This window comes from Magallana gigas, chromosome 6 (genome assembly GCF_963853765.1).
Source record: "Magallana gigas chromosome 6, xbMagGiga1.1, whole genome shotgun sequence".
Classification (NCBI taxonomy): Eukaryota; Metazoa; Mollusca; class Bivalvia; order Ostreida; family Ostreidae; genus Magallana; species Magallana gigas.
In genome coordinates, this window is record NC_088858.1 from 26276207 (window position 1) to 26303666 (window position 27460).

General features: G+C 32.9%; 1 protein-coding gene across 4 annotated transcripts in view; it reads left to right on the forward strand.

The window, feature by feature from the left end:
- The window catches only part of LOC105330132 (limbic system-associated membrane protein), a 40097-nt gene extending 20833 nt beyond the window's left edge, over positions 1–19264 (forward strand). For 2 of the 4 annotated variants that reach the window (XM_034470523.2, XM_034470522.2), the window contains exons 3-9: positions 9764–9894; positions 12425–12635; positions 13007–13036; positions 13327–13350; positions 16201–16491; positions 17197–17238; positions 17988–19264. In XM_034470523.2, coding sequence (XP_034326414.2) covers positions 9764–9894; positions 12425–12635; positions 13007–13036; positions 13327–13350; positions 16201–16491; positions 17197–17238; positions 17988–18118 — 860 coding nt within the window. In that variant the 3' untranslated portion in view covers positions 18119–19264. The remainder of the gene's footprint in view (positions 1–9763; positions 9895–12424; positions 12636–13006; positions 13037–13326; positions 13351–16200; positions 16492–17196; positions 17239–17987) is intronic. The other 2 variants (XM_034470525.2, XM_034470526.2) reach the window with 2 other exon arrangements.
- The last annotated feature ends 8196 nt before the right edge of the window (positions 19265–27460 follow it).

The window sequence follows — 27460 nt, forward strand, 5'->3', positions numbered from 1 at the left end:
TAAAAGACCTATATAAGGGTTTTGCAAGTCGGCTGTAAAAGAATCAATTTTTGAATTATTCATATTTGCAGTTTCTGATTTGAATAAATATAAAAAAAAGAAAGTAAAATCCTCAAAAATTAAATCAGACTTCAGAAATCAGCTATAACAAAAACTTCAATGAAAAGCTTGTTTAATCGACATCTATAATTCCCTTTTATCACTTATTTACTGGGGTGTATGTATCAAGGGACATTTTCTTACTCACTTGACTAATTTAGGTAAAAGAAGTTTCCGTGTTTTTCACTAAATACGAGAACTTGAATTTTTTAAATCCTTAAATTATGCACTTAGTAATAAAATTTAAAAAAAAAAAAAACTTAACAAAAAACAAGACATTCTTGATACATAGTTATGTAGTTCTTTCTTTTTTTATATGTACATTTTGCATGCGATGAACACATATATACCGGACGATTTAAGGAGAGTATCGGTTTCCCTTTTAAGTTGGCATCGAAATACAAGAATGGAGAGTGCAGGCAATAATATCAAAAGGCCAAATGACGATGTTGCCTTGCCTGTTATCAACACGTTGAGATCGAGATTCTTGGGGCTACTAAGGCTTTACAGGTGGCACGAATTAGGTGTCGTTGGGTCTATTGCATTAGGATTGCATTACGTACTGTGTTCACAACTTTATAAATCTGGGATTTTGAATGGCATACGGATATTAAATTCCTCCGTTTGACGGCCACAGTTGCATTATTTCAAGTACGTTACGCCATATACTGGGCGATTTAAGATGGGTTTTTTTTTGTCAACATTTTTTGATTTGTTTCAAAAAAGTAATTGTGTTAGAAAAGAAAATGTGTAATGCACAGTTTATTCTGTATATATGTTTGCGAAATTAATGGGATGCGCATATGTGGGTTGTTCCTGGTTTTTTTTTAAGTGATAGTAATCTATGAGCGATCTCAACAGACATGCAAATAGAACAGAAACACAGTTCATTCATATGTGTAATAGTGAAGTCCCCATTGACAATTTTCTACCAAGAGTAAAAACAAAGAATAGTTATATATACTGACTTAACGTAATCCGGTTAATGACTTGCCATTAACTAATCAACTTAACTCGCAATAATTGCCATGAAACTACTGTTTCATCTTTTTTTGCGAGGGTAAAGCCCGAGGTTATGACATAGGTACACGAAACAACACCGAGAGGTGAATCTGTCCTGGAATGTCAAAACATATGCATCTCGTTACCCCCCACACCCTAACGGTACTGAATATGCAATAACTACACTCAAGGGGTTTCCTTCAATTATGACACTGCCCAAGAGGTGCTCGATACATATAGATATGCATATAGCTGCTCAGACGTAATGTTCTAAGAGTGAGCGTACAAGACGAGTGCTCCGTATATAAAAGATGTATAAAGTTAATAACAGGGCGCCTTGCCCAGGACAAAGGCTTTTTATCGTTTGGCACCAAAACAAAAAAGGATTCGATAAAGAACCAAGGTCGATAGCGATCAAGTTTGGCCGTGGATTTTCAATATCTAGACCATTTATTTTTAAACTTATAGTATAAATTTACTAAAGTATAGTCTACATCCGATTTTCTGTTTTAAGGTGTCACAACTTTTTGATTTTTTTTTTAAAGTTTGTTCTTTTTCCAAATCTTTGGCTTATACAAGACTTGAAAGAGTTTCATTGGATGAAGCAATCAATTGCAAATACATGTACAAGACAATCAATTGCAAACACGAGACAATCAGCTAAAAGATGTCTTCTTTTTGGCTCTAGTGACATATAGTAATTGTGCATAAATTTTTAGAATATGGAATTTTTGATAACGAAGTTCAAATAAAGTAAAAGGAGTAAGTGTACGTTAATAAACCGTTTTCTTATTTTAGGTTTAGTATGATGAATTATAATGAATGATTTGAAAAAGGACTTCATACCTTTCAAGATATAGATCAGCGTATTGCATTAAACCCACGTGGTCATAAATACACAAGAATTTTGATTTGACTATGGTCTAATAAGTAATAAAAAACTAAAAGTAATTGATATACTTCGACAATAAGGGATGAATAAAATTACTCTCTTTAACAACAAGATACTTAATTTGACTTCACAATGACACAGCAAAGCCTTCCTATTCAAAAAGTATTTACACTTTTAAAATTACATGTAAATAGAAAAAAACTTTGGTATGAAATCGCATTTTAGATTTTGAAGGAAAAAAAATTATGTATCCGATGCCCAACCAAAGGGGCACACGAACTATCTCTTAACATGGCAAACATTGCAATCGGTAGAACAGTTTACCTACTTCAGACAAAAAACCCAAACCGATTAGGTCTCTTTGTATACAACAACGACTTGTTATAAATATCGCGGAAACAGTGTAAAAACAGGATTTAATAATTTAATGCATATCAACTACACGTAGCACTTTTAACTGTTTTTTCCGACAGACATTTAGAGTGGGTACCGGTCCCTGACTTAATATTCCAAAGATCTTTAGAACTAAGTAAAACAAAGGGCGTAAGACACACCTTAAAATCTAACAGAACCACTTTAACTTGGCAATCAAACATTTGTTATGCAATGTCTGCAATGCTCTCGCAGCATGGAGTGTATTATCCAGGATTTATCAATCTGCTTCAGTTATTTTTTTGAACATGTTAAAATAGCGTGATTTACGGCCACAAATCTTTTTTGTGGCACACCGAGTCAAAAAATATACGCCCGGATTTTTTTCCCTTTAACTTAACGTTATGGATTAGAATAATTCCGTTCAGATGTGTTTATATTCATGTACCAGTAATTATTTTAAAGACCTTAAGCATAATTCCTTAAACGTTTTTTTTTTTTTTTTTTTTTTTTTTTTTTTTTATACATGTAAACCCCATCAGTGACTTGCAGTTAAATTTGCGGAGAATTAAAACGTTATGTTTCCGTTCATAATTCTGATACTATTATATTGACCATACAAAACATTAATCCAATTACTTGTTACATTTAAATACAATCACCTCATTTTTACCACCCCAAAAACTTTTTAAATTGACAAAACGTATGACGATACCGTTAGTAAAGATAGACAGTCTGTGTCAATGTTTTATGTCCTATTTTAAAAGACGAAATTCAGCAAAAGTCCCCGCTAAGGATTTATGTCATGTTAATCACTTTGCTTGACATCTTGTGACGGAAGTATGGCTTTTGTTATAATTCGGATGAGTTATGCAATCGACAGTTAAAAAAGCTAGCACTTCCCATCAAAATGTATTGCTTAACATGCATTGTCTTTGAAGGATGTTAAAATGTTACATAACAGCGATGTATTTTTCAAGACATTTTAATATGTTCTGAAACATAAAATGAGAAAATCTTGAAATTCACTAAAAAGAACTAATAAAAAACAAACAAACTACTTAAGGAAAACTGGGGGAAAGAACAAAATACAAATGTAGTTATAAGATCATGATTCAATATCCAGAGCTTTTGAGTAACATAAGTCCCTGCGCGGATCCAGAATTTCTTTTTTTTTGGGGGGGGGGATATAAAAAGGGTGGTGGTCGGGGGCCTATTTTTGGGAATTTTACAGTGTGAATTTAATAGATTTGATTTCCCGGGAGAGGGTTAGAACCCTTCACCCTCACCCTCTCTAGATCCGTGCATGAAGTAAAATGATGTAGTTCAAACATTAAAGGGGATCACGTATAAGGGACTCTTGATAAATAGCGCAACTGATTGACCAACGGTGTAAAACTTAACAGATTTCTCATAGCGGCATTAATTGAATTATCTGTGATAATATTGTTTTAATACACAACTGAGAGAAGTTCAAATGCTAGGTTTTTGTTTTTTTTTAAACTTACATCAATTGATTAAAATTATTCACCTGGCATGCGTTATTTAATATTCTTATTTCAAAGGTGATTTAAGTAATCTGCAGTTCTCATTTTTTTCTTATGGAATTAAAAAAAGATGAGGATGAGAATTGTTAATCCGACAATACAATTCCATTCAACCGATTGACAAAGGTTCAAACGAACAGTTACTTATTTTTTATCTCCAAACCGCATTTACAACTTCTCAGTAGAAAAACCAATCTCCAGCGATGATATACCATAAGTATCATACTTTGCCACATTAATGGCTCGATTATTCATCTATTCTGTTTGATAGTCTAAAAGGAATTTACCATAAAGCCAGCAAATGTCTATTTCTTGTTTGTTCTAAAACCTTTCTCCCTTTCAATGAAACATGATTATTATCTTCCTCTGACTTCTTAATTCAAAAATGATAGTTCCGGATGTAAGATATATGGACTATGATACGTATGTATTTCCCGGAGCGAAGTTCAACAGCTCACAGTGGGATGTCAACAGAGAAAAAAGATTTTACACATTACAAATGAATCCGTTGCAGAAAGACAGGACTACTCTTCTAACAATTATATTTACTAAGATATTGAATATAATTCTCTTGCATACATGTATGTATGAAAATGCCTGAAATTCTAACACAGTATTTTAGAAATAATAATTGTTAAATTTCAGATATTTAAGAAATAAAAAACGTTATTTAGTGAACATGACGTTATGAATAGCAATTGCTCTGGTGGCATATTCCATGGTGCGACAAAAATTATGAAATCGCTTTATATCAAGTCGTCTTTTTGATACCAGTATGTATGATATGAAGAGCTTTTATATTTATTCAGTTTTATGTGTCAAGGTCATGCAAAGTCATCGTGAGAGTGCCTTTTTGTGACAAAGAAAATGTTAATGGCATGAAAAATTTCTTCCGTGTTTAGTTATCAATTAAGAAATTAAGACATACTTTTTTTACTATAAAATAATTTTTTAAGGCGGCGGTAGTGTACTGTAATTCGATGTGGTAAAGATTAACTCTGTGACCTTGACCACGACATTACTAAGGTCAAGTGTGTTACGTAATATGCTTGTGCTTCATAAACTTCCTGTAGCATGAATGTGCAATTTGCTGTCTTTCAAATTCGAAAATATTTCTTCAGCAAGACAGCTTTTAAGGTATAATGATAGAGCATGGTTTAAAGTGCTTCGTCAATCTGCACTTTTCATTGTGTCATGCCATTTTTTTTATCAGTTTTTATGCAACTTCATCTTTTGGCATAAATAAAACAAGAGAAAAAATTGACAGGAGTACTTGATTCCAGACATTCATGTATACTTACTCATATATTATACCTACCGCAACAGTGCGTGTCACATGTATAATTTACCTAAGTGCCAATAATTGCATATCGGTTTCTTTTCTTCCCCCTTTTTTTTTTAATATCGAAAATGCAGGATTTTGTCTCATAAGCTCATCCTTGCATAACTTTATAAATACCCAAATGTACACGCATTAATCTCATTTCAATGACTTTTACAAGTATTGTTTTTAACGGTTGTGAATTATTTATTTCGACTTGAAAAAATGCTTTGTTCAATTTAACTAGGAGGAATTTTTGTAAGCACTGTCAATCCATTTAATCATGCATTATTAATCTTATGAAATGCCATATCATTTCTCTCACTTTATATTGTGTATTTCCCTCCGACATTGTAAATTTCTCTCTCTTTTTTTATTCAGAGAAGCCATCGACTCATTTTTTTTATTCTACTCTTTAATTCGCTCCAAACCAGGTCATGGTGTATGAAGAACATGGTTTAACATTTTAAATAAAATATTTATCATTTGACGTGTCCAGTACCAGATTTACTATTTTGAGTTGTTACAACACGCTTTGCTAATGACTCCAAAATCAAACCCCGTTTGGTCACTAAAATTCATTATAACGAACTGCATTCAGACTCTTCATACTGATAAATGAATAGCATATTGCTGATTATCGTAATTTAATTAATTTTGAAAATATTAATTAAGATATTTTTTCCCTAGAGCAAACAAGTTTGAAGGTGCATTCGCTTTATGTATTGTGTGATTCGTTTTGTCTATGTAACAAAACAATTGCAATCAGTAAAAATATGCTTTAAAATAGATAATTTGCACTTTATTGAGCTTCAAAATCATATTGACACGTCATTGCAAATCCAACGCAACCGAGCCCGTATTCGATCGTGCTCATCCAGACGTTTGGCCGCATGGAGGCAAGCCATTCCTTTTAATTTTCATCTTTCTCCAGAGACTACATATGGGATTAATTATCATGCCTTTGAGAATAAGCATAATGATCTTTGGGAAAACAAATGATAATGATGAAATACACAATGTGTGTACCTTATACATTCACAACAGAACATAAAACGACGGAAGATTTGTGTTTATAGGCATTGTATAAACTTTGCCACGTTCCAATCGAGCTGCATGTAATTTTATTTATTGTCATGTCAGTTTCAACAAAAATTTCCGTGCAGTCTTGAAATTTATATGATAATTAGCTGATCCTTTAAGATGAGTTGTGATTATTTAACTGAAACTACAATCTTTTCAGGAGTGGTTATCAAAAAGTTAATTTGCATCTTAAATAACATAAAAGCAAAAAAATTACGGGTTTTTATAATGTTGCAAACGACATACTTAGATCACTTCGTTGTTAAGATACAAATGAAAATGACGTATTATTATGCATATCTGTGTCTGCCGTAAGGTAAAATAAAAAAGCGCAATAACCACGAAAAATCATAGGAAAATATTAGTATTTATTTTAAATTAGTATCTGTACGTAATTATGGTCTAGAATACACTGTTATTGCTGTAGCATTAATTGGAAGCTTCGCATAAAAAAAACCCTGCTGGTATATCAAAACGTGATCACCAGTAATATTGTCAGTCAGGGCGATCTGGTGACAATTAATCTTATTCTCCATTGACATCTCTATTTTTTTTTTAATGAAAATGTGTATGTATAGTGCATTATGATTATTGATTTATTTGTTAAAGCAAAATCACGCCATGAAATTTGTTGTAGTACTATATATTTTTTATTTGAAAAAAAAAACCACCACAAAATTTACAGATCATTCATTTATTTAAAAAGATCCATATGATGATTTGATTTTATTACGGAATACATCGTCTCGATCGTTTTATTTATTTACTTAGCAATATCTTTTTGTTTTGTTTTCACTAGGAAATGCTCTTTATATGATACCACATCTTCTAGGACCTTTCCAAAATTATGTGTTTACAGACAAGCTGAAGGCTCGGATAGATAAATTAATATATATGGGGATTGACATGCAATAGGATAGACAGATAGGTAGACAGAAACAAGACTGATACGATAGACAGACTTCTATATTGATAGACAGATAGATCATAAAGATCGATAATTACAGACAGCCGGGCAGGTCCATTCTGTTACTTTTCATTTTATCACTAAACACAAGGAAAGACCCATACAATTCATAACAAGTTAAATCCTCATAAATACGAAAATTATCAGCAGCTGTTCATTTGATAAAAAAGAAACCCTTTATTTTCTAATGACCATTACAAATACCTGCATTGAACCGAGATATGAATTCTACTGCCATCAAAGAAAACCTTTTAAGGCCTTTGTATTAGATTATTTATTGTTTTGACGCCAATCCCCTCTTTTGCGTCATAAAATCGTCCATACCGCAATGTCATCACAAAGCTAAGGGAGTAAGCTTGTACAAAAAACCAAAATGGTTTTCGATTTGATTTCATGATAGTTTTTATATTGTTTTAAGATTAATAGCATATTTTGGAAACAGATGCGCGACGGATATTGCGTAATGGCACCCGGTATCTGATTCGAACACGGTGATAATTTGATTGGCGGAGACGAAATCGAATATTTTTAAGAACACGCTTGTGGCGTTGTTGAACACTTCTCCTATTTCACTTTGTGATGTCTGATAACCCAAAGTAATTTGATAGACAGGAACGTTTAATGGCGGCCTAATTTGAATTACTTGTCTGAAATTATATATATCTAACCGAGGATATTCACATTTAGTTTATACTCGCTGTCCTAGATTCTTAGAAATGCTTTTTTACTCTTGGTATTTTGATATGCGAGTTAGGTTTGTTTGTGTTTCGTACAAATTGGTGAATTTACTTAGAAACTGAACATTGAAACCTCTTATGAGAAGGTCGTTTTTCCACCATTGAATACCAGATATTGATATTAAATTCTTATGGTGTCTGGGGTAAAGCTAATTATGATGAAGCTTGTCAGTTTTCCATCAGCGATTATGATCCTTTTTCAATTAATATCCAGGCAGCGACCTTTTATTCATAATTTCCTTTCTATAACAATTTTTATCCTTTGCAGAAATTACGTACGTCATATATTAGAAAAATTGCATTCTGTCATGTTATCTTTCGTGATCGCTCATATATGTGCTTATCATTATGTTGAGCGAAATTTGCGAAGAACTGACAATTCTATTCTATCGCCCCATTTCAGACGACAAATACGTTTCACTATCGCTACTTGCGCTGATGTCTCCTTAAGGCTTAAGAGCAAGTTTTCCGAACATCTCTGCAATTTTTTACCAATAATCCTTGTCACTTTATAACGTGTACATTCCCTGACAACTGCATAGAAGCAAACACAAATCTGACTCGCTCTGCAGTTCAAACTCCTTAGGCAGCCCCTTAAATAGACTATTTCCTTGGAGTATAGGCAAAAATATTAAACCCGTTTTCATCAAATCCAAACCTAGAAAGATTACCAAAATTTTCTGCCATTTTGCGTCTTTTGGGAAGGCGGTGTTTTAATAGACATTGATTAGACAAGACGAAGCTGTTGATAAATGCTCATTTCGGCAGATAGCTCTTGTATACATGCAGCCAGAAACTTTTAACTGTCAATGTAAGTGTACAAAAAACGTGAAGAGAATTGTAATTTTAACATTACACAGAGAGAGAGAGAGAGAGAGAGAGAGAGAGAGAGAGAGAGAGAGAGAGAGAGAGAGAGAGAGAGAGAGAATAAGTTCTTACAAATGCGATAAGCACACTTTAAAATTAAAGTCATGATTTGGTTGTGTATGCTTTCTAATCAATAACATATTTAGACAACAATGTTTGGATTTTTTTTATTCTTTGCCCATCTAAATATTAGAGTGTGATAGAGATCTTCCTTCTTTTGCATCTTCAGGCAACATATGTTACTACATTGTACATAGCTGAGCTTCATTTATATATGTACCTAAATTTTTTTTAAATCAAAACGCTTGACTTTGCATGATCTTTGATCCGTATATCGCTAACATTCTTATGCTAAATCGAGAAATCGAGAAAATTAAATTAAAATTGTTAAGCCTGTTAAGTCCTTGATAAATCTTGTAACGATGTCGGTATTAGACGCTACACCCAGAGTAAAACACCTTGACCTCTTGGTATATAGGCATTTTATGAGAAGTCAAGAAGTCGCGGTGTACGCAGACCAGTAATAATATAGTAATCAATATCAAAAGCTTGCTAATTAATTAATGCCAGAGGATCGTCAAATACGCTTACAGGGCATGTTTTGGTTATCTTTGCTGACCAGAAGAGACATGCTTGCTGTTAAGCGTTGCAGAAAGTATCTTTCGCATTGCCATTCGCTAAGTTAAAAGAAGTCTTCGTCTTTGATTTCCAAGTCTTGTAGTTGATTAATACATGTAACCTTGGTCGGAAATATTAAAGCAATTTCTAAATGCATTTATACTTTACTAGAATATTTTATTTTTCATACAAGGTTTCCATTAGATTAATTTTTTGTGAAAAAATAAAAATATTATGAAATATGATTTTTCGTTACAGCCCAGTTTCATAACTATCAAAGTGCTGCTGTCATTCCTCCTTCCTTTAATCCAACGAGGCGGAACGTCACATATCACGTGGGAGAAACGGCGTTGTTGGAGTGTTCGGTTGACAATCTTGGAACCAAAGAGGTAAACCATCACGTGACGCCTTTAACGTTAGTACTCATAACAAAATGAAATCTGACACAGAAAGATCAGCTGAGATAACAATTTCAAGAATTTGTATTGATTGAATTAATAAGCATCAAATAAAAAAGATTAAAATGAAGCAAATACCCTTTAACCAACCCCCCCCCCCCCCCCAACTTAAAAAGAAAAGACAAGGACAAAAATCTTCATTTATGATAAAAGTTGGAAAAAGAGCACCTAGCTAAGCAGAGCCCACTTCGAAAGAGCGTGTTAAAGTACATCTCTCTTGCGACTCCAAATGTCCTTCAATTTGTTATTCTGGGCATGGGAATTCAAATAAATGGATAGGAATGTCGAAGAATTAACTAGAAAGCAAGTATTTATCGATAATCTATGACAATGTGTATAAAACGTCAAATGTTGTTAGGCAGATTAAATAGAAGCTACATGTGTGTTATAGAGTCGAGGCTTCTAAGAATCCAACATGGCCATTTGTGCGCCTGAATTAAATTAATATGATATGCATAAAGAAAAACCCACCTCGAATATTTCTTATCCTAATAGAGATCAATAAAGATTGGTTTATACATGTGCATCGATTTATGACCAATATAAAAATGCTTTTATAAACAACATTATTAATGGATCCATTTAAACCTATGCATGAATGACGTCATGATTCAAATTAAGAACACTTGTTTTTTGGTATTTTTTCTGAGTGGATATTTAGTCTCCCACGCTTATAGAATGTTAAAATATTTTTCCAACGCATCGGAAGTATAACAGATTGGGTAAGACGCTGTGTAAATATTCCCATTTTAATGTCAACTGAAGGGCAAAGTCAAAGGATTAAAAAGACAATCGATTGCACATACATACATTGCAGATTTTCCTTTTCAAAACTTGAAGGCGCAACACATGTTCCTTAAGCCAAATCAATTCAACCTGTCACGCAAAACAATAAAAATATAAATAAATCCTTAACAAGTCTGCAGTTTGATATATCTGTTTTTAATAAGCTTTGTGAAATCTGTTTCATACGCCATTGATTTCCAATGGCGACGAGTGTGTTCGAATAGTTGACACGGGCCACTCATGTTTTCTCCGGAAACAATCGAGCTCATTCATTTTCTTCTAACTTTCGCAAATCATCTCTCTTTAAATAAACCCCTAGTGTTGAGTTTTGTTGACATTTGCTCAATTTAGTGAATGGAAGATAAAATCATTCGTACCTTAAATTAAAAATCAGAATGAACACAATCTAAAACTGTTTCTACTCAGTTTTTAGATAGTCGTTGAATTCAGGCTCATCCAAAACAGGACTTTGTTTCGATTATACAATGGTTTATGGATGTATCCCATTCTGTTGCAAATAGATCTTTCATTTATTCGTTTCTAGCACCAAATGAATAATAGCATTTAAGGAGGTAATTGTTGGCTTGTAATTATGACGTTTGCAAAAACGGTTTGGTTCAAAATTACAAGGAAGATTTAAATTGTTTACTGGTAATTGTTCGGATACTTACAGAAGGTAACCGTTATAATGGTCCCCTTTACATTATCACAGCAAACTTCGATTCCATTATGAATATAGTTACATCGTATGAATAATTTGTACGGTATTGTGTCCGAAGTATAGATTTTTGTTACATACCCTTTTGTCAATTGTTTTGACCAATGCGCGTAACTATCATTGAAAATCAGTAGAAAAGATAGCAGGGAATGGGTCCAAGATTTCTTCATTGACATGTCCCCTCTTTTTACCTGAAGAAATTGAAAAGATTTCTTACGGAGATTTATGATGAGAATGAAAAAATCTGTATCTTTTATTTAGTTCTCGGAAAGCCTGACAATTTTTTGTCTCATGTTGTTTACAAAGCAAAATTCTAGTTTTCGATACAATTTAACATACCAGTAATAAGAAAGATTAAATCTATTATTTGTAGTTGGTCATAAACTGTATACAGGGTTATTTTCGCCCCATTTAATTTTTATCCTTCATCATTTGCTAACGGTTCGTCCAAACAAAGTTATGTTGAAAAAGATATAATTTAAAATATTAGAATTCGCCCATGCTTAAATTCCTCTGCTGACAACCAGGGCGAAAGGAGCGAAAATAAAACGGGGGCGAATATTTCCTTTTATACAGTATTGTTTAGACCTTGGGACATATATTTATGAAAATTAACTAATTAAGCAAATGCAATCCAAAAACATCTCGGAACAAAGCATTAAAAGGGTGTAGATTAGAGACCATATATGAAAAACTGGGAGTAATTCTAAATGTTGACATCCTGACCTAGATATATGTACTAGTACATGTACCTATAATTTGATGCAAAAAATTGATTCAAACCAAAAACACTTTAGAAACAGCAATAGTAATATTCTTTGAAGATGACAAAACATTAATATACAAACAAAGAAAAAAATGTTAAGAATTGTGCTTGTTTTATACTTTGCTTTCACGATAACTTTATTTATTTATCAAAATTGAACAAAATAAATCAAATCTGATTTTATTCCTCAGGTAATTTGGAAAAACAGAAACCAGAAGCACGTGATCACGGTGGGTTCGTTCGTGTTCGTGGGGAATGGTGCATACAGCGTCAGTCACCCTAGCAACAGTCCTCATTACGACCTCGTGATTAAAAACGTGCAGAGGCATCACGCGGGAGTCTACGAGTGTCAAGTGAGCACACGTGAGGTGATGAGCATTGACATCCAGCTAAATGTTATTGGTAGGTCCTTTAAAGGGGCATGGTCACGATATTTGTTAAAAATTATCTTTTCGATTTTGATGTTAACAATGCTTCAGTAAGGCATTTTTAATAGGCAACCAAAATTTGAGTGTCATTTGATGAGTTTTAAGCAAGTTACAGAGCTTACAATTCTTTGCTATGTAAACAAAGCGTTTGTTTACATTTCGAATGTTGAAGTTAAAATTTTCTATATTCCATCTTCGTCATTCAAGGTTTTTATGCACCCTGTATAGGTAGTAAATGGAGTGGAACAAAAAACCCTCGGCTAGAGCGATGATGGAGGTTGAGCTATGTTTTACATTTCTATTTACCATACGTTTCTAATAATTTTTTTGTTTTCTTTTATTCAGATCCGCCTGCAAATAAACATAGATACTCATGTAAGTTTTCTTTCAATTTGCTATTTTTCCAATAAAATAGTTTTTTTCATTCTTCATTATGCTTATTCTTTATAAACTTTATAATTTTAATTTATTTTGATATCGATATGATTTGCCAAATTTGAGCTTTTTATTCTTATTTTTTTTACCTCCATAGCTATAGATGATTTCTTTACAAGAGTGTCATCATAATATTTCATTCTTGATTTATTTGTGTACATAATTAAGTGCATTTGCTTCATGGTTTGACATTCGTTGACTTATTTAAGCATTTTCTTCCTTGCTTACAGCACCGCCGACGGCTTCCAAACCAGGTACTTCATCCTTAACCCTTTGATTATATAGTGCAAAACAAGTCGGTCACAGTTAATTGCTTGCACATATTACTTTTGGATACAGTATGATTTTTCTATCTCACGTACACATCACATGTCACTCCCGCGAGAAAATTAATTCCATGGTAACACCAGCAGTGAACAACTATGAGGTTGATTCCGCATGTTATGTTCATTGTTTGATATGCCGTAATTTTCACTGCTGTTTTGTTGTAAATTATGAATTTGTTGGCAGTAATTACAAAAATTAAAACATGTAAATTTTGTATATACTGGCACCCGGTAAATTCAAAATTTACCGGATGGCAGTAAATACAAAATTTACAACATGATTCTGACATGTTTTAAACACCGATATTTGATAGATGTCATGGATGTGATGTTAGTTTCAATGTCACTGTCTGTACACCTTGGCCATAATCTATCGAATTCCTTTCCAACAAATCACTACCTGTCAGTTTCACTGTTATCAGGTTAACTGTCATTTTAAAACCACTGTATAGCAAATAATTATCATCAATTTCAGTTTCGGTTTAAATCACTGTCCATCCAATCATTAAATCACGACATAGCAATATCACCATTCATTGTCAATGTCAAAGTTATAAAGTTAACTTAGAATCGTTATGATTTTTTTAAATTCAGTGTCAACCAAGTTAACAGAATTTTTGTTGGTATTTTAATGATCTGTAGTCTGCTCAATCACTCGGTTGCGCCATTTTTTGTTCGTGTCAAGTACGATCCACAACTGTTCGTAACAAAATGTCAGTATTCAATGCATTAATCTGTGTCAGTTGGACACAACACCATTGGTTAACGTATCGGTGGTGTCCATTTCATGTTCGTCATACTGTTGAACGTAGTGATGATGTCACAGTGTAACGTAAGATTTACTGTCAAGCGTGTATAATCGGTGTCTTGTCTATGTTCTAAGTCGCTATACGTCAAACGCATATTTAATGTCAGTTCCCACGATATTGCTCTAGAGAAATTACTTCATAATGTTTATCAGAATAGATGACAGTTTAATGTCACCAGAACTCTCTTTCAAGTGTTTGAAATCAATATTTTTTTTAGCAATTTATGTCATGTCGATACATTTTGTCAATTGAAATTCAGTATATGCCAGGAATATGGTATATTCAAACAATAAAATGCTTTCTTTGGTGATTCATTCGGGATATGAAGGTAGCGATATTGCAGAAAATATACATAATCCGCGTTAGCGGGTTATGTAAATTGTTTTTGCAATGATGGCTACCTTCATAACCCGCATGTATCATCACAGAAAGCATTTTATTGTTTATATTAACAATTTAATCAATTGATCTAAAAAAATAAATAAAAAATTACTGAATTATTGTTAACGTTAGCTAAAAGAAACAGCCAAATCGTCTCCTATGGGAATTTGAGTCTGACATCATGATTATTTCGTGCTGTCCGTGTTTTTTCTTAGGTTGATGTAGGTATCGACCAATCGGTAAACGGGCGTGTAGATTTCAATTCTGTCAATTTTTACTGAGCTATGAATTTCAATCAATTTCTGTGAGAAATAGAGGGAATCACACTTGGTAGATGTTTAATTTCAATCAATGTATCAATTGTTATTCATGCAATACTAATTAAGCATATCTATGTCAAATATGTGAATAGTATCATTTTAATAAACATAAAATTCTCTATCAAATTACAACGCAGGCAAACCTGATTTATTTAAGTATTGATTAACAATTAAATGACGTTTTTAAAAAACAGAGCAGAATGTTGAAATGCAAAATGATGACGTAACTTTTAGATGAACTGAGAGCATACACATACAAAATGTTAATCAAATTAGCTGTATAGTAGTTTTATTTGAATCCTAATTGACAAATATGGCATTAACCAATATTTTAAAAAAGAGTCACACTGAATAGCAATCAAATGAGGCAGTTTAGAACACATCCATTACAAACATTGATAGTTTTATCATGTTCAGCCATCAATTAACCAACAAGGGAATCAGAATTCCAACGTTATTGCAGCAATAATTGATGAAAAGGATCAAATGCATATGAATTTGATGACACAATTTAAATCAAAATAGATCAGACATTTAATATTTTCAGATGATTGAATCAGGAAATAGACTGTCAGAGTAACTAGGTCTACAATTATAAAAGGCGTGCACTTTAGTTTTGCAGTTAATAAACCTGTACTTACACCGTTTTGTGGTTTGTAAATTGATTCAATGATTTTGGTGGGTCACGTCTTTGTGTCCGTCTGGTTTGATAAACTGATGTTGATTAGAAGTCGATGCATATCAAAGAGAGAGAGAGAGAGAGAGAGAGAGAGAGAGAGAGAGAGAGAGAGAGAGAGAGAGGTGTTCCTAGAGATACTCGTGCTATTTACCGATGCATTCTTTTGGCAAACGCATTTAGTTATTTGAATGGCAAAAAATTTCATGGTTTACTTCCTAGCTTGATGTTTCTTCTAGTGTATATTTTTATAGTTTTAGTTGTATTACTTTGGATCAGTTTGCTAAAATTACTTTGCATATTTAATTGTTGTTTGGATTCAGGCGGCTTAAAAGAAGCAGTTTAAAAAATTACTTATCAGGAATTTCTCAATAACCCATGCAATATAGGTAAAGAATTTGAGGGGAAAATCTCTATGACTGAATTCTTTTAAATTTTGTTAAAAGTACGGCTTTTATAACGAGTCTTGGACGAAAAAAAGTTAAGCACAAAGGAAAATTTTTTTTAAGTTTCAAAAATAATGGTTGGAACCCTGCTCATACACAAAAAAAATACAAGATGAAGATGCTGAGACTGACCATTCTAATTTCAGCCCTCACACTATCAGGGGCAGAGTTCGTAGACCAAGGGGAAGCAATTCGTCTGTCCTGCAATGCCACGGGGGTGCTTCACGCGCCCGAGGATGTGGACTGGTTTTTCCAGGGACTTAAGATTCAAAGTAGTGTTCAGGACGAAATAATCATAACAAAATTTCATAGTCCAGAGACAAAGACTCTAATTAGCACTCTAGAAATTGAGAGGAGTAAGATGAAACATTCGGGAATGTATATATGCAGAAGCACCGATCTGACCATTAAGAGTCACAATGTGCAAGTGATCAATGGTAAGTATTTCTAACGATTGTTTTAAAAAAAAGTTTTAACAAAAGCACGGTCAGACGCTTAAATGCACTAAAAATTGTGCAACAGAGTTTGCACTATGTAACTTTATAAAGTTACGCTCATTTTACACTATCTTCTCATATTCAGTTTTTATTTCGTCCGTTTTTCATTTTTCTGTTATTGCAGCACGTGTAGCATATGATTCTCTTTTCTTTTTCTTTTTTCTTTTTTTGCGGAATGTTTATGACATACTAGTAATGATATGGTTTCTTTCATGCTTTGCACCAGTAAAGTCCGAAACATTCCATTGTTATTGCGACATTTTTATAAGTCATATGAAAATACTTCCCACTTAAATGGAAATCATCATGATATGCATTCTTTCCTCTCACATAAACCATGCCATGACACTGGACCAGCGCGGAGGGAAATTAACACCCCAATCGGACAAATAAACTACATGTCCTCTTTCTGCACCTGAAGCATTTTATATTTTGAAATATGAAAACGAAACCATGAGATGAAGAAGATAATGCATGCTGTCTTTGTACATTTGTAATATTATACACAATTGTTATGTTGAGCATGGGCGTTGCATCGTTTGGTTAACAGCAAGTTGTTAGTAGCATGAAAGTTACAACTTACATGTGATTGACAGGTGTTTGTTTCAGTGCAAGTCATCGTGACTATTTCTTTCTTTTTTTCAGCAGCGAGTAAAAACAGAGAAAGAGCAGTGAATGAGAATGGAGGTAAAATTACTTATATATGAATTAGTTTGCATTCATTTTAATAATAAATCAGATTAAAAAAAGGTTCGGTATAATTTAGTCTATTTTTTGGATATTCCTTTTACTTTCTGGTGAAGCATTGCCAAATTGCTCTCCAATTTCAGGAATAAAGTAATATATGAAAAGAATATGTATGAGATCACTATGTAAAAACCAATTTTTATTTACAGGTAATTCATAAACAAATCTCGACTGAAACAGGTGTCAGAATAATACCTAACTAAACTTTGAACGTATGAAAAAGATGAACAATACTGCTTTTGCAAAACCATTCTTCTCATTTTCTCAAATATATGGATTGCATCCGATTTTTGCTTTCATACTCATTAGTAGAAAAAAAAGTTGTGAGTAGAGGTATCGGCACCTTATCAAAGCATACGTGTATATATGCTTTATATAGTCATATATAGGCTATAAGCATTTAAAGTAGATCATTGGAATAAATTCATTGCAATATCGAACAATTCCATTCTCATTTATAATCAGAGGTGGACGAAATAAGACGAAAGGGAAAACTATGCTTCATTTCGTGGATTTTATGTGAAGCTTACTGCATTAGCTGTAATATGACAACTGTAATAATTTCCTCTTTTATAAACCACGTATAGTGCAAGATGACTTTGTTGACAAGTATATATTGATTTGTAAGAAGTGGTATATTTCAAGAAGGATATGAGACATGTTCTATATAATTTTGTTCTTCATTACAGGGGAAACAGATGACAGAAGCGGACGGCAGGCCGAGCAAAAAAACAATAATTGTTCATTATTAACGATTCATTTTCCTACATTTGTGTTATTATCGACATTATCTTCCATACTTGTATATCTACCAAGGTGAAACCGTGCAGACTCATCTAAAAGGGAAAATTATGAGAAATTCCCCATCCAGGTCTTTCAGTAATGAAGAAACCTCTATTTTGGAATCCAGATCGAGGTCGGCGATAACTAAAACGAGGCTGCTAGTATTGTAGCAAGGTTCATCGCACAATATGTTCGATAAAGGAACATTATTTCTGATAGCATGACCGATGTTTTCAAGAAATGATTAAAAGCAGAATACGACCCGTGGAATGGACGAGCAGGAGCGTTCTCCGCTGTCTTGATCAAAGTGTTATTTTGTGATATTAATACCAAACATGATTCATTGTTCATCTGATAAACTCTCGTGCAATATTTCATCCCTCATTTTCTGTCATTCATTGATAAAACTCTGCTCTATGTATCATCTTTACAACTTTAAGTGAAAAAAAAAATCTTCAAAAGTGTTGTTGGAGACTTGAGTTGTAAGAAAGACAACAATCATTCCATATGTATAGTGACTCGATTCTTTCTTTTTATCGGTTGTTCTATATTTTGTAAACCATGACTTGCTGACTTTGACAAATTTGACTGACTGTTGTTTCCCTTCAGTCATGTTTTCTTGGTTTTATATTTGGTATACATTTTTGTAGTTTGTTTATAAAATGTCCACGGACTCTCGCTTTTTTTCAGTTGTCACGGGTAATCATTTCTTTTCTCCATTTAAACTAATCAATACGAGGCTAATTTCTGACGATTGTCATGAAAATGAAATATACGGTATATTGTTCAGTTTTTATTTTCACTCGGCCAACTAGTTCTGATGCATTTTAATAATTAATTGTAAAAACTTGGTATATAAATTGTCTGCGAATTTCCGATATGATTTCATTCTTCAAATTCACCGCTACTGTCGATATCAGTATTGTTTTGGTTTCTATGGTTAATTTACATGTATATGTACCATCTCAGTTGCATTTATATGACATTCTTCGTGTTCCTATAAATATTTATTGCAGCTTTGTTTTTATTCTCTCGATCCACGTTTTTTTTACGAGAAGATACGTTTTTTGTTGTATGGAGTTTGTAATGTGAATCTTGTGTTATTGATGAAAGAATCAAAAAGTAGATTTTATGTGACAATGTGGTGAATAAAATCAAGAAAACTTTCAAAAAATAATAGAACAAACAGTGTTGCTTTGCCTTTTGAATCGGTGTCGTAAGATTGTTGTGAATATTAAGAATTTATGAAGTTACAAAATTAAGAACGTTTGGAACGTTTCACCTGTGCCTCATATTGCAATTCCAAATACATGGCAATCCTTTCCCAATTGAAATTAGTTTCCACTTTTAGTCTCAAATGTAAAACACTTAGAATGCGCAGAAATAGCAGAATAACCATTGAAGGAAACAAACCACAGTCGTTAAAATGTTGGTGTCTGAATTATACTTATTATACTTAAAACAAGTTGTACTCACTTTAAATCTTCTGTTCATTTCGTCCTCGATACTGTCTTAAATATAATCAGTATAAAAAGCAATTTTGCCATAATTTTTCAATGAATCATCATTTTCATCGACAACCAACAACAATCCGGAAGCTCTCGGGGAAACGCAACCAAACCGGAAGTGTTCATGATATCCAGCTAATGCCAAGGTCTTGGGTCGCAACCAGAGGTCAAAGTCGCTATATCGTTCTAAACATATTGAGAGGTAGATGAAAATCATCCACCCAACGGCAAGGCAAACGTGTGTGTCAAATTTATACGATTAATACATTTCATTAGGTGAACACTTGAAACTTTGGTTCAGTTTATATAAAACATCTTCAAATTCATCGTCATCTATAACGTGTTCACCAAGAAAAAAACCTTCATCACCCTCGCATTGCATGTAAAACACCCTTCAAATTCATCATTCATTATCAACAGAATGTTTAGAATAATATTTTAAAGATGGTCTTCGTCATTTAGATGTATATACAAAATATTATCGCATATAAAAATATTCATTATCTATTGCAACATATACATGTATACGAATTAACTTTCAAGTTTTGGTCATTATCATCAACAATATGAATACCAAAAACAACTCCATTATAAACTACATTTTCAAAACATCTTTAACCCAATTTATCGGCTGTTTAGGGCATTAGAATAGACTTACTTAATACATACTGAGTATAAAAGACTGTTTACACTCTTTTGCTTTTACGGGCCGTTTTGGAAAGAATGTTATAGTCGATTCAAATAAGAATGCATCGTCTCAAATACACATGCTGAAACAAAATATTTATTATTATTATTACCATCATCTCAAAATGCATATAAAATATTTTTAGGATATTCACCATCATCTACAACATGCATGCTAAATAACTTCAATTTATTCATCATTATCTTCAAATTGCATACAATTCATCCTCAAGATAATCATCACCTACAACATGCATACTAAATAACTCTTTTCATTATTATATATCTACAACGTGCATACATATTCGCCATAATTTACAACATGCATACAAAATAACTTGATGATATTCATTAAAATCAACAGCATGTATATTAACCAACTTCAAGATATTCATGATCTTCAAATTGCATACAAAACAACTTCAAGATATTCATCATCATCTATAACATGCAAACAACTTGAAAAATTATTACCATCATTAACATCATCATTATCATCATCATCATCATCATCATCATCATCATCATCATGAAATAAAGCATTATACCCCCATTTGGAAATACATGTAATTGAAAACAGTGATGGGTACAAGCCATAAAGATAATTATAGTCGAGGTGTTCTGTCGGTACTCGATTTAACAAAATATAAGGTGTTCATCAAACACTTTTTTTGAAAATTGCAAGGATATTTTTTCTATAGAATACCACACGCATATAGATCAATGGTCAAAATATTCGGGTCGCCCATCCCTCTGGGAGGCGTAACAAGAAACTATTGACAAACAATTCGTAAAAAATCCATTTGTCGAGGTGATTAGTTTATACGAATCTTTTAAAATGAACCAGTATTCCATTATAATGGGGAAAAACTATCAAAATCCCTCAAAGCTCTGTGCTTTGTATATCCTAAACTGCACAATCGGATCTCTCTCGAGATGACGAATTCCCAGTTTTTTTATATTTCTCAACTATCTTTTCAATGCCATCGATAAACAAGTCGTTTATAAAGAGGCTCTTGACAAAAAAAATCGAGTTTAACACAAGAACATTCTTGATAATTTTAGACATCTATTGACTTACTATCAGTTGGCGAAGACATCTTGAAGTAGTTAAACCCGTCCTTGTCAATAGTTTTGCACCAAAGGGACGATTTTCAACAAACGAACCTTAGTCCTTTATATAAGATGTTGAGAACCAAAGTTTCTTGGTCCTTTTTCGTAAAATTACAAATCTCAATAAACTATGTTCTAGTTCCCACGTTAGAGATCTAGATGTTTTAAGTACCAAATTTTCAAGCGACGGAATTTACCATTGTTCATTCGTATATACAATCAAGACAATTTCTGACAGTGTGATTTTCAAAATGAAATTCATATTGTTGCATCCTTGGAGCTCTATTTTTGGATTAATGTCAGTTGTTGCATATGAATTCTAAGGATGAGTTATGAATTCTGAATGTCTTGCATGCATTTTACAATTTTCGACAAATTTAAAAGATCGTAATTTTTTTAGGTATATATTTTTGCGAAAAAATCTATTGAATTGGCTTTTAATTTGAGAAAGGAAATAAAAATAAACTTGTCAAACGTTGTTTTAGATACATACAAAAAGCTTAGTACTCAATCATGCGTTCCCTATAAAGTGCAGGTACAGTATTGGTCTCTTAGAATTTTAAATATAAAATCAAAAGCTTATTTTTTTATTTATAAAAGAGTACAGGGAAGTTATTTTGTCTCTAGACTCTGACTAGAATATCAATGCAGGCACCTAGCATCAGCGCCCACCCCCCCCCCCCCACCTTGCGCAGCAAAGATTTTTCTTAAATTTACATACAAAAAAATTAAATTGGAGCCCCCCCCCCCCCCCCCCCCCCACTTTTATGGGACCATGTGAAAATTGAATTGTAAATAAGGGAATAAACATAATCTTTTTTTTCCCTTTTCTTTTATTGCTTGTCAAGATTTTTTGGATGCGTCTGCCCCCCCCCCCCCCACCCCTTTCAAAAACGATGCTACGTGCCTGCAAAGTCACTTGCATTGCGCTCTTTTTGTTCTAATGGCACCATAGAAAAAACCCAAAACAAAACTAGCAGCGACATGTTTTAAAACAGGTGTCAATGGGAGTATCCTCTTGCGGCAGGATGTTTTTCAATAAAAGAAAAAAAGCAAAGTTGGCCGGCCTTTCGCCAAGATATTCTGTAAATTCGGTCTTTTCTTGTACAACATCTAACCATCCATCGCGCAAAGTTAACTCACTTATTAATTGCTTTGTATTGTCATATACATAAAAATGTATCAGTTCGATTGTATTAAATATCTCCAGAAATAATACAATGTTATCTTTAAAAATGTTTAGGGATCGACTAATGAGAATGCGTAAGAAATGTGTTAATTAAGTTTGGCACAAAAATCTGTTTTCGATTGCATGCATGATATCTGAATTGGACCTACATCCAATTGTGGCCTCTTCCTGTGATCCCTAAGGTTTGGGGTTGTGCACTAGCTTGCTTTTATAATGATTTTACACATTATATCTTCAATTGTTCTTTAGAAAAAAATCACCCCCTAATTTTGTTTGTTTGCTGACACGCTCCTCCCGAGAATTGGAACGACCATTATCTGATTATAACTAAGCAAAGAGTAAGATTTAATAAATCTAAAACATACTAGTAATAGGTTTCATTTAAAATGTATCTTATTTTTAAAAATGGAAACCCTGTTCTCGCCGTTACAACAGAGGATAAAATGTGACTAATTTGGAAAATCATATCGGCTACATGTACACATGCAGCTTGCCACACTAATTTCACCAATGTCAAAATGTACATCAGAGGGACTTCCCCTATCATTTCTATTTAAATAAAATCGGTTCCTATATGACCTATAGTGGGGTTTTTTGGGGGTATGAATAAATCATAAACTTCCTTATATATTTCATTTGGAGAAACTAAAATTTACCATTTACAGAAAGCAAAAGTTTTGAGTTTACATACTATTTGGTTCTTGAGAATTTAAAAAAAAATCCATAGTTTTAAAACTCCTTCGCCAAGGGTTGATTTGTATAACGTTTAGTTGAAGTTGGTTCAGGATAGGAAGTAGAAAATGTAAAACGTTTATATACAGGCGGATAGACGGACGCCGGAAAAAAATGTGATAGGTAAGCTCACGTGAGCTCTGAGCTCGGGTGAGCTACATGCAAAATCATGTCACATATTGTTACTAGTTTCGGTTATTGAATCTTAATACAAGATATCAATAAATATTCTTGATTTAAAAATTGTTCAATATACATCAGAATTTAGGTTATAAAGTACATTTACTCTGTGCAAAAATCTATTTGCTTCTACATTTTTTTTTCCAAACTGGGAAAAAACCTTTTGAATAACGGAATGATAGTTACCATACATAACGGCATGCTAGTTTTCTTTTGTTCGATATTTTAATTCATGTTAAGGACGGCATAAACACTGAATTAGAATACAGATCCATTTTCGTCTTTGGTCGTTCTTAAGATTGTTCATACCATCCTGAAATTTAATTAGAAGACGTGTCTTGCACGTGCGTCGACGAATCTCTACAGAGAATCCTTTGAAAGAACCACAAGAAGAAATTTAGTATTCTTTGATACCAAAAGTCTGTCCCTCCAGTATTGATTAGACTAAGGCGAAGCTCATAAAAGTAAAGTATGCGCTCCTTTAACGCGGGAACTCTCGGGTTATCGTTTCCAAGAATGAGATAATCCGGAATGGTTATTAATATAATGGCACGGAAGACAAAGAAAATAGCCCATAAAAACGACGGGACGAAACCCCCCAAATAACCACCTTTCAGAAAACACAATTTCGCCGGCTGTCAATCATCGAGACATGAAATATAAAATATAAACAGCATCTCTCTCTCTCTCTCTCTCTCTCTCTCTCTCTCTCTCTCTCTCTCTCTCTCTCTCTCTCTCTCTCTCTCTCTCTCTCTCTCTCTCTCTCTCGTGTCGTATATAGAAACTGCACATAAATCTAAAGCATTCAACAAAATATGATATGATGAAGTGCGCCGAACAGTAAAATAATGATTTAGAATGTAATATATTTATTGATACCAGTGTTCGATACTGCAGGTCCCTGGTCGGGTTTTTTTTTCTCAAATGTTAGTTACTCACTGAGTATTTCTTTCAGGGCTTTTCTACACAACCATCGCAGTGATTTCAATCGTCTGCAAGTTCCCAAAACCAAAGCAACGAAATCATCCTTTTACTTTCTATCATGCAAGCCAAATTTCCTTTACAAAATTTCTTCAGTTTAAAATTCAATGAAATTCCATTAAAGTCGATCTGTGTTTCAATCTAGCGCCATAAACTAATCCCTAGGCCTTATTTGTTTTAGCTGAATGCGATTTTTTCACACTGAATAATTGATTTTTTTTATCCTCCTCTGTTTTGAGGGACCAGGATGAGGCCCATGTTTCGATATCATTCCGGATCTAATCAGCCCCTCATGGCCGCAATAACGACCCTTTAGTGCAAGAAAAGTTGCTTGATCTTGTATTCCCGTTCTATTTATTATTCATTGTAATTATGTTTTACTTATGATTTATGGGAGGGAATGGCTACTTAAAGATGAAGTTTTCCCGTGATTAGAAGATAGAAGACTCGTTAAAGCTGAGGTATCGGTGTGTTTCTCTCCTACTGGACAGGTCCCGATCCCATTAACTTTGGAGAAGTGATCAAGCATAGCCTTCATGCTTTGTAAAGAGAATAGTTCGGAGCCCCCTCCTCCTCCCGCCTTTAAATCGATCTATCTATCTATCTATCTATCTATCTATCTATCTATCTATCTATCTATCTATCTATCTATCTATCTATCTATCTTTCTATCTATCTATCTATCTATCTATCTATCTATCTATCTATCTATCTATCTATGTCCGTCTGCCTGCTTGTGTTGCGGCTACACGTCATGGGAACTCCCTATTTATAGTATACATGTATATATCGAATTGGTACTTTCAGAACAAAAAAAAAAAAAAAACAACTGTTGGAGTGAAATGTTAAGTTAATGTGATGATGAAATATACAACACTAAACGTTTAGTTTTTAAAAGATAAAAAAAAACTGTGAGAAAATCTATCTGATGCAATATAAAATCTCTATCCCAGTCTCTAACCAATTTTCCCTCCACCTTACTAATTATACGTTTATTGCAATAGACAAGCATTTATTGTTTCATGACATACTTTCTGACACGCTCAGAACGAATAATAAACAGTATTTTGTGGGTACATTGCCCAATCTTTCCCGATATTCCCGCAAAAATAAGAAACCAGACCCACGAAACAACATCCTTTCGATAGCTGTTTATTTTTCTGAATTCTAGAATGCTCTCTCTCTCTCTCTCTCTCTCTCTCTCTCGTTTTTTTTTCTTCGCAAAAAATATTAAATACGTTAATTTATGATATAGCTTAAAGGAGGTATGTAATTACAGAATACCGTTTTAATATCAAGGAAATCAAAAGGAAACAGATAACAGAAGAGCATTATTTCACTGCTGGTAGCTTTAATATTATAGGTTCTTAGAATAGTAAACTTAATTAGAGTCAGTCTGTCGAGGAAACGTGAGCGCCATTGTAGAAATTCTCCGGTGTAGTGGGCCAATGTCTGCTGGGGTTTTGGAGGGGGCTAAGTCTTTAATTACACTTAAATTAACTCCTGTGTTCTCATACTTAAAGTCCTTTCTCAGACAAATAACATTTCCGGGAGCGCCGTGACATTCCTGTTTCAAGAAACCATTATCGCAGTGAAGTCAATCTAATTCCGCTGGTATTTTTGAACTTTCGCGACAACTTTCAGACAACGTTTTCATATAACTATATTAGACATTTCATCCATTAATTTTCTTCGGTAAGAAAAAAAAAATTGTTTCTGTTCAAGATATTATTAGTATGGTGTCGTGTGCCAAACACGAGACTTGCAGAAACCTCCAGAGAAATATGATTTTAGCACAAAACAACTCAGGCGGTGGTTTTTGTTTTGTTTTGCTTTTTGTTTTTTGTTATTTCAAAAAATCTTTTCATAAAAGCATTCAAAATCATTACATTCAGGTTTTTTTGTTTTCCCGAATTTAAGTCTTAATATCAACACATTTTATCCTAATGAAATACTGATATTAACTGATATGTCCTTCTGGCATCTTCTAAGGAAAAGGTCTTCTCGTTATCAGACCTTCATATATTAAGAAATTCATGAAATTTTGACACAGTTAAACATTTCATATAAACAAATGATTCAATCAGTTTAATAAAATTTGTTCATCTTGTTTTCGCATCAAGGTCAGATCAATGTCACTACCTTTTCCTCAACTTAAAGGATGATAAAAATAAATGTAGATATTTTGATTATTTTTTATGTTTCCAATATCAAAATATTTCTGATTTTTACATATATTATGATGACCTTATATTAAAATATAAATTGACAGAAACGCTAATATATTGACCATTTAATAAGAGAGAAAATCCGATTTTAATGATTAATTTTTTTTACACAAATCTATTTCTAGAATTAACGCTTAAAAAACGAGTATAATGTGATATAATATAATACAATGTAAAATTTCATAGGCAAATCATATTTTAAAAACATATTCTGAAACCCAAGTATTTTGTAATTAGTTCACATTAGTTGAAAAAAAATCCAAAATTAATGCTATTGTTTTAAAAATGCCAAATAGACTAATGAATCTACCGTAATTCTGAATTGCAAAAACATGTCATATTTTCCTACGCCAAAGTTCCGGCAAAAATATAGTCCTTGTTAGATTCTAAACTTTGTTTACTATTTCTATGCCAAGTTGTATGATAGTAAAAAAGAAAGAAAATATGATATTTTTAATTTCTTTTCATCTTGCACATTTAATCAAATTCACTTTGGACAAGTCGAAAAAAAAGACCCCTTCCTTAATTTTATATATTTTCTATATTAACATAGTTCATATTTTAATTGTTAAAAGATGTCAGAAGGACACACGCACACACACACATACGTTTTATTACTATTTTGTAACAGGTTCTATCAACGTCCTAGCAACAAATTAAATTCTACATTATCCAAGCAATATGTGCTTGTATAATGGTTTCAATTACATGATCTTAATATCCTATTAATATTCATAAAATATTTTTCGATTAATTTAGTA